The sequence below is a fragment of the Ochlerotatus camptorhynchus genome, unplaced genomic scaffold (assembly GCF_037179485.1).
Source record: "Ochlerotatus camptorhynchus isolate MF236.1 unplaced genomic scaffold, CSIRO-AGI_Acam_v1.1 ptg000302l, whole genome shotgun sequence".
In the NCBI taxonomy this organism is placed as follows: Eukaryota; Metazoa; Arthropoda; class Insecta; order Diptera; family Culicidae; genus Ochlerotatus; species Ochlerotatus camptorhynchus.
In genome coordinates this window covers 28157-37398 of record NW_027040790.1, presented here as the reverse complement: position 1 = coordinate 37398, position 9242 = coordinate 28157, and the positions used below count along the sequence as shown (strand labels likewise).

General features: G+C 35.6%; 1 protein-coding gene across 1 annotated transcript; it reads right to left on the bottom strand.

The window, feature by feature from the left end:
- Positions 1-2259: 2259 nt before the first annotated feature.
- LOC135707043 (caspase-7-like) lies at positions 2260-9022 on the bottom strand. The gene is made up of 5 exons (XM_065228768.1): positions 8629-9022; positions 8097-8314; positions 7768-8034; positions 7551-7683; positions 2260-7492 (listed from the first exon to the last, which is right to left on the bottom strand). Exons 1-5 carry the CDS (start codon positions 8982-8984, stop codon positions 7420-7422), a joined length of 1047 nt encoding a protein of 348 aa, XP_065084840.1. The 5' UTR covers positions 8985-9022; the 3' UTR covers positions 2260-7419.
- Between the last annotated feature and the right edge of the window lie 220 nt (positions 9023-9242).

Sequence of the window (9242 nt, the reverse complement as noted above, 5' to 3'; positions counted from 1 at the left end):
GCGATTTTTTCTTGTACGGTACAGCACTCCTAGTGGTTGGTTCTAGAATCTTTTGACAGAAATTCGTTTCTCTTGAAATCCTGTGCAAACATAAATAAACAAGTTTATGTATTCTTAAATTGCCACGCGATGGATGATAAAAGAAGAGCATTAATGATGCACACAATATATGAAAACCCACTGCTGAAACGTTTCAAGGAACGTTTGTCTGCGGGGAATGTAACCCTTGCTTACATGTACTAATGAGTCTCAAATCAATTATTGATAGCACTTAAATATAAGTTTTATGCTTTTCCCGTAGTTCGATGATAATAACCTTTAAGATTGTGTAAACAAATCCTCTATAAACAGTCCGTGCCACACTAGCTTGCCGTGCGGATCTATTTGCTTTTTGCAGAAGGAGGTGTTACTGCTACCTAAAGCTACAACAAATCTAAACAGCAGTTTTCAGTGCTCAACCTGTGAAATTTCTACCTTGTTGACTATTATTCTTCTTCGATCCTTGTTTGGACCCTACCCGAAGTAATCCTGCTTGGCCATAGACTTGGAAAATTTCTTTTTGATCCTTCGGATTCTTATAGTAATCTGCTGGGAAGTTTTGGGCAAACTTGGTACTGTCGCCATTGAGCCTACGCGCAAAAAAAAAGGGCAATCGCTTGATCCCCCTTCTGATAAAATTCAATTGAACAATCAAATTTATATGCTGATGAAGATGAGAATGATCCATCATCCAGGCAACATGTCATTAAACATTCCCGGCTTAATGCCAAAAAGGAAAAAGTTCCCCTATACAGGGTGCGTGACGAATTTTTGCAGTAAATTTCAAATAGTAATTTCTCATGCTTGTGCATCATGATTTAGATATATTTGGCAGCACTGGATAGCTTATACTGTTAGGTGTAAGATTTAAACAAACAATGTTGAGTAAACGTAAAGATGTCGAAACAAGAGAGCAATCTGTCAGCCGTTGTCGCTTTGTTGCGCACCGGAGTATGCATGAAAGAAATAATTCGGTCGGTAAATGTGTCTGAAAGAACAGTGTATAATATTAAAAAAGGCTTGGAAAAGTGAAAAGACGGAGCACCTGCTCATACTGCTAATAAAGCACAGAAATGGCTTACGGAAAATATTTCGTAAATTTGGGAGGAAGAAATTTGGCCCCCAAGCAGTCCCGATATCAATCCGTTGGATTATTTTGTATAGGGCGTCGTCCAACGGGATACCAATAGAACCCCTCACACCACACTTAAGTCGCTAAAAGCTAAAATCAAGGCAGTGATGACGTCTATGGATCGAAACATTTTAAAACGTGCATACTGCAGTTTCCGGAAGCGTCTAACTACAGTCGTCGAAAGGGAAGGCAATTTTTTTGAATAAATTTACTTACAACTTCCATATGTTGCGAAAGAAAATAAATCGCACAAAATTCATTGCTAGAATAACTAACTGGTTTATTTTTTCTCAAATATGCAATTTACTGCAAATATTCGTCACGCACCCTGTAGATATTACTACTTCGCAAGGAACTTTTGAACTTTGTTCAATTTAATTTTTCACTTCAAATTGGCGGTCGGGGTGAATGTCGTGTATTGGCTGGAATCCTGGACGGATTCAAACGTCTTCTAAAGTTTCTTTCTGAGAAGCAACACACAATTTTTACAACCAAAATCTAACGTCTGTTCAAGGTTGTCATGAAGGAACTGCCCAGCGGTGAATCATTGGATCAGACCAAAGATGAATTGACTAAATTACTTGGAGTTGAGCCTGTCAAGTAAGCAAAATGAAAATGAAATCCCATCCTGGCGATTCACGCAACGGGATTTCCAATGATTTTTATTTAGTTCAAGTCTAGTGAAATAAACAACCTTAAGTCCTTTGAAAAAGCTAGCCTTATGCTCCATGTCCGAGTGAAGTGGGAACACTTCAGGAAGAGTGGAGGAAATTTCCATAAACTCACCCAGTGCCATTATTGATAAACGAATCAAACATCAAATTATTTCTTCATTGGAAACCAGATGTTTTGAAAATTTGGGAGTTTCTGTCGAAACAACAGACAACTTACGTATATAGCTGCCTATTTGCCATTCCAATACGTAGGCCAGCAAAATAATTTTCTCAAGGGCGGGTTACCTTCAGAAACTTACCCGTCATAGGTCTTAATTCTTCATTATTGGTTATTTTAATGCAAAACACCGCTCATGGAATAATGCTCAAAGCAATTCCAATGATAATATTCTGTTTGATGATTTTTCTGCAGGTTATTACACTATTTATTTATTTGTCGTCAATCAGTGCAGACCGTTTTACAATTTTACTTAAACGCTAATTGTTACAATTTTACTACAAGTACTTGCATAACATTTATATTTTATTATTGATGCCTTGCTTACCTCGTGAAGATAGTTTTTTGAAGCGTACTCTTATTCATTGTTATGTCAATAGATTCACAGTATGTATTAAAGCAAGACATCATTATATTCAATGGGCTATTTTTGGCACAGTCTGTTCTTTGATTGTTGATGCTACACAAATTTCTATTCCGGAGTGTGCGAGTGGGAGCATAAAAATTAATGTTTTCCTTTTATTGACTTTTTTGACTTTAAATGATCTTTATTTCTTGTATTTGAGTGGTTTACATGTATTACTTCTCAAGTGACACAGACGCGTCTTTTCCACTTTAGTTCTTTTGAAATTTCAATTATTATTAATTACAGCTCCCAGTCTTATCAGGCCTGTTTTAAGAATGACCACCTTGGTGGGATTGGATTGCGTTAAATTAAGAACTTATAACTACTATTTATAAATACAACTTACCTACAACAACTACATACACCTAATCTTCTATATACATTAATATTTTGCAAAATCACATCGTTCATAAGAGCAATCATTGCGAACTCTCTTCGCTCGAACTCCAGACGAAACTAGAATCGCACTACCGTTCATACTGGCGACAACGCTCTGATAAAAAAACGAAACCTTACCCCCAAGCTCCTCCCCTGTTCTGATCATTCGACAATGTACCTCTCCAACCTCATGTAAGCCGCGAGTATTCGGCCCAACTCCTACTAGAATTAAGTGAATTTTTTTACAAACAAAGAACAATGAACTATCGGCTCCGACTTTCAAATAAACGAACTAGTTAAAAAAAATCTCTACGCTTTTTGAGTTCATCTAAATTAATTAGCATACAACCGCGACTCATAAGATGGAAATGGTCAACTCGTCCAACCCAACTTTCTTAGAGCAAACAACAAGAACTGCTTTTGAACTGATTCAATGCGGTTTACATATGTAACATGATATGAAGCCCAAACTATGCTACAATATTCGAAAGAGGCCCCACGCTACGTAAAGTGTTTTTATTGTGTAGGGATCATTGAAGTGCAAACTAAATCTTTTAATGAACCCGAGCATGTTGCTTGCTTTGTAGATAATGTTATTGTAGTGGGGGCGACCCCGGCGTAGTGGTTAACATCCATACCTCTCACGCCAAAGTCACGAGTTCAAATCTCACCCCCGGACAAGTCACGAATGACCCAAGAGTGTTAAAGTGACTATAATAAAAAAAAGTTATTGTAGTGATCAGCAAAGGTTAACTTGGAGTCGAGGATAACACCGAAGTGTCTGACTTGATAGGATTTTTGGATTGTTTTCTGGCCAAGAGTAATTTTGTCGTTTGCTTTCTTTTGAACGATTTAGAATTGCAATTATTAACATTTGGTTCCAACAAATTTTACTTATGCCATGCGCTAAAACGTCAATTTTATGTTGAAATATTTGAAGAACAGGTGCTTTAGATATCTCCATGAAAAATATGCTTGACTTGCGCAACTTATTTATGACTATAACTATAACGCAGGATGTTTTAAAAGCAATTAATATGTAACTTATCTACAACAGGAATTTTTATTATTTTTCATGCAAGATGTTGCAAGTATTACTTGGGTACGAGTACTGCATATAAATGGTTTGAAAGCTATTTGTCTGACAGAACTCAAGGGATGGGCTACAAACAAAGAACAATGAACTATCGGCTCCGTAAAGCTAACGCGATTGAGTCTTCCAAATAAATGAACTAGTTAAACAAAAGAACTCAACGGACTGTATTTAATGATTCTGTTTTCATTCCCGTGGGGAATAACCTTGGAGTTCCTCAGGGAAGTGTATTAGGGCCCCTGTTATTTACTATGTATATTAATGACCTGCAACGTGTCTTACGATTTTGCGATATTAATCTTTTTGCAGATGATACTGTGTTATTCATTGCAGCTAAGGATTAAGATGATGTCATTTTACACTTGTATGAAGATTTGCGTACTCTTATCATTTGAAGCGTTTTGCAGAGATTTTCAATTTAAAGCAAACGGTAAATGAATATACGCGTCTTTCCAGGCACAGTCGAACTTGAATTGACCTCGTTCATTCCAGTTTTGATTCGATTTGTTCAGTTACGGATACTGATTTGAAAATAACCGATCATGAGACCTTAGTAATTAATGTCTTAGATCATGTTAACGATTACGATAGATTTGAAAAATTCAAGTGCTGGAGTGCTGGAATATTTCTCAAAGTAAGGTGTTTCGAATCTTGATAATAGAAGCGTGGATTTTCCATTCGTGGCCGATAACTTAGATAAATCTACAGCTGTTTTTAATAACGCTCTGAAAACGTGTTCAAATCAAGTGGTTGGCCAAAAATTTGTTTCTTTGAATAACTCGAACAGCTGGTACAATTTGAATCTTTTGCGTCTTAAACGAAACAGGGACAAATGGTTTCAAAAATTGTGTAGATCTATAATAATGATGATAATAATGACAATCATTGGAATAGGTACACAATCGCGCGTAATAAGTATTCACAATCGATAAAGAAAACTCGTTGTGAATATGTTAAAAAGAAGATTGATCAGCATCAAAACAACAGCAAAGAGTTATGGAAAATTTTGAAATCTTTATTAAGACCTAGTAATTGCAAACTGCGGTCCATAACTTTTAATGGCACATTAGAACAGTCAGAACAAGTAATTGCAGCTATGTTTAGTGATTATTTTGTAGACAGTGTTTCATTGATTAATCAATCCATTGAATTGGTCGATGAACTTGACGAAATAAAACAGCCAGTTAATAGTAGTTGTAGATTTGAAGGTTTTCACTCAAATTTTACCAAAAATCGGCTGGAGTAGAAACTGTTAATGCTAGAGTAATTCAAGATTGCTTTGATGTCATTGGCCACATCTTGTTGAACCTTATTAATGAATCATTGCAAAATGGACATGTGTCACACATTTGCAAAGAATGCATAGTGGTCCCTATTCAAAAAGTTGCTGGAACGATTAAAGCCGAAGAGTTTCGTCCCTTCAACATGTTGCACACATTAGAGAAAATTTTATAACTTGTTGTTAAAGGCCAGTTGTTGGAGTATTTAAATAGTAATAGTTTGTTGATACCAGAACAATCGGGATATCTGGAAGGTCATTCTTGTGAAACCGCGTTGAATTTGGCATTAGCGAAGTGGAAAAATATCTTGAAGTGTAAAGATACGATTGTTGCTGTCTTAAACGCACTTTTGAAACAATTTCTAGGCCCTAATTGTTAAGATCAATCAAGCGCTTTGGAATTAAGAGTACTGCATATAAATGGTTTGAAAGCTATTTGTCTGACAGAACTCAACGGACTGTTTTTAATGATTCTGTTTTCAGTCCTGTGGGGAATAAACTTGGAGTGCCCCTGGGAAGTGTAGTAGGGCCCCTGTTATTTATTATGTATATTGATGACTTGCGACGTGTTTTAGGATTTTGCGAAATTAATATTTTTGCAGATGATACTATGTTATTCATTGCAGCTAAGGATTAAGATGATGCCGTTTTATATCTTTATTAAGGAGACTTTCAGCCCTGGGCTGGTTCGTCTCCGGAAAGATAAGCAGTTGAAATTGAATACAAGTAAATCTAAATTTATGGTAATTTCGCGGAATCGATTAAATGAGAATGTCTCTGTTGTAATTGATGATAAGACTATTGATTGCGTTCGGGAGATTAAAGTATGATTATTGATGACAAACTTTAGTTTAACTTTTACATTGACAATATCATCAAGAAAATTGCCAAGAAGTATGGAATTCTATGTCGACTGAAAAACGATTAAACTATTGCCAGTTAAATACAACTATACAAATCAATCATCTCTCCTCATATAGACTTTTGCCCTTCCATTTTATATCTGGCCATTTCAACACAAATATCTAGATTACAGCGCATGCAGAATAAAATAATGCGTTTGATAGTGAGATGTAATAGATTCACTTCCTCAACTTAGATGGTAGACGCCTTACAATGGTTGTCGGTGAAGTAGAGAATTGATAATTTGACTGTGGTGTTCATTTTTAAAGTAGTTATCGATTTGCTGCCTCGATATGTGTGTGATCGAATTGAAAGAGGAAGTGACTTTAATAGATATAATACTAAAAACGCGGATGAAATAAGAAAACCACATTTCTTGACTTGTGCTTCACAAAATTCATTATATTATAAAGGAATAAATGTTTTCAATTCGGTGTCTAGACATATCCAACGTTCAGCAACACTTACAGAATTTAAAGGACACGGCATTTCACACGTTAAATCTGTCCTTTGAACAGTTATCCAGTGATTTTTTTATGAATTGACAAATTATGAATTTTGACAAAGCTATCGCTAATGGATTATTTTATATGGATAGCTGTCAAAACGACTTTTTAATAATTATTGTAGCACTGTAAAATCTATTTCTGTTTGCCCCGATGGTGATGACGGATTTTTAATATTTGAATTAATAGTAGATAAATAAAAAATAAAGTAGTCTACAAAGGTTTGAGCCTCGCGCGCGAATTACGGATATAGAGGACAGAATTTTACATTTGATAAAAAAAAAATGCAATTTTGAAGCTTATTTGGAAGATACCTTGAGTTAGTAGTATGTTTTCTGGCAAATGTTGGGGGTTCGTGAGCATTCCTGACATTGCTTAAAATTATGATAGCATCAGATTGCGGGGTTGCTATTGTAATAGGATGCTTTGTTGATTGTTCATTAACTCTTGATTGCTTGTATTACTTATGAGTATTTTAGGTGGACAAAAAGGCGAACTAAGAGGTGGACGCCTGAGTTTTTCCACATTAATATCGCTGTGAAGCAACTGTAAGCTCTAGAGGGAATTTATATATGTATCTGTAACCAGTTCAATTTTGTTTGCAAATCGGGTTAAATTGTCATGTATATTATCTTGAAGATAAATCGTCAAGCTAAAACCTTTGTAGGAGTAAAAGGTGGGACCATCATCATCATCATATAGATGTCGATTGTTATTCTGACACACATGCATAGAAAACTTGTTTAAAATACTGAATTTCCATGGTTGGGTCCACCGATGCAACTTGTGTCGTTATTTTTTCTTTAAATCACTGAAATAGAACTTTTTTGTCAACGTAGATGTTTCGGTTGGTGCCTGTTGAACTCTAAAACAAATGAAAACAATTATATTATAAATTGAGGAAAGCTCAATTTCATACTTACCTTGTACTGCGACATTCATTCCTAATTAGTGTCATTATGTCGATTATCTCTTTGTCTGCATTTTTCTCAATTATTTGGAACAAATTTTGAATAAAAAACGAACCTTTTTCAGTGTCCCTCATAGATACAGTTCCTACAAATAAAATATTAATTGTGAATATGAGCTGTAATGCTTTTCTCTTTTACATAAGACATTACAATATTCCCGTAAACTCACCTTCATAAGTGCTGTAGCACTTCAACATATCGAACTTGTTGGTAGCCTTGGGATGAAAGTCCGTTTCCATAGTGGCACCGCCTTTGCAGGCTTGCACGAAAAACAGCTTCGGCTTGTTTTTAAGAGAGTCATTCATCAATATCGGTTCAACAATTTTCGCCTCAAAATCGTACGTTTTGTCCTTTGCTCTTATAAGGTCTCTTCTTTCTCCGTGACTCATAATAATCACGATCAAACAAGAATAGTTGTTAAAGCTTTTTTTCCGAACTGAAAAAAAGAAGCATTATGTTTTTCATCCTCTCGACTTATTTTTTATATTACTGTCATACTTTCAGTCATTTTCTTCTCGACCTTTTGTACCGTGTAATCCTCACAGGGGCTAGGTACTTCTGCACGATAGTTTTTAAAAACATCCTTGATCAACTTTATATCATGTTCAGTTCCTTTTCGATGTAGTTCGGGATCATTTTTGAACGTGTGATGGAAAATTAGTACATATGCTTTATCCTTCAGGTCGTACCGCTCCGAAAATGTATGATTTGATGGCCTGTAATAGAAGGAATACGTTCAATAGAAATTTGATGCACATTTTTATAATTGTAACATCATAATTTATAATTTTAGATGACTTGATTTTTATTGTGCTTTTGGTTTCCTTTGTGAATAACAGAGGCGATATTATTCAAAAGAGGCTTTGAACTATTGTCCATATCCGCATAAAGCTAGATGTTCTTTGTTTATAGAAGTAATTTATCTACCTTCAAGGTTACAAATACGTACGTCAACGAACAAATTAAGCACACTGCGCTAATTATCATTTATAATTTGGGAAATATAAGTATAAGTAAAAGCATCACTTACCCTGGAGCTGCACTAGTAGAATTGGCCAACAAACGTCGAGCATCTTGAGTAATTGAGTTATTGCCTGTAAGGGTTGGTACTGTCAACCGAGTTGGCACTGAGGAAGGTGTATTATGTAAGGGTTGGTCGGGGACTATTTGATTTATTGTTCCAAATGCTTGTGACCCTCTCGTTTGGTTGTATACGGGATTGTAGGTGCTACTAATTGCTACGACATTCGTCGCAAATGAACTGGATCGACTCACGAATCGCGTTGAAGTCGTTCGTGTTATGGAGGTAGTTCTAGAAGTTTGGGAGGATCTCGTATTTTGTTGAGTCGTGTTGTTTGCCACGAATTTCTTGTTATTGTGGTTCATTTTAATATTGATTTTAGTTGTTAAAAAATCTAATTGTGAAAATTTGCTACTCACACTTTTTGTCGATAAGAGGTGAAAAAATAAGCTACACGGCGAATGAGAACGCCTCAAATTTGAGTTTATTTCACTCATAATTGCCAACAGTGCAGGATCTCAGATATTAGTAAAATTTGTCTCATGGTTTCCTGTGGAAAACCTAAAAATCTGCCGGAAAATGAGGAAATTGACAAAAATTTTATTCAGTCTCGGAGTAGTACC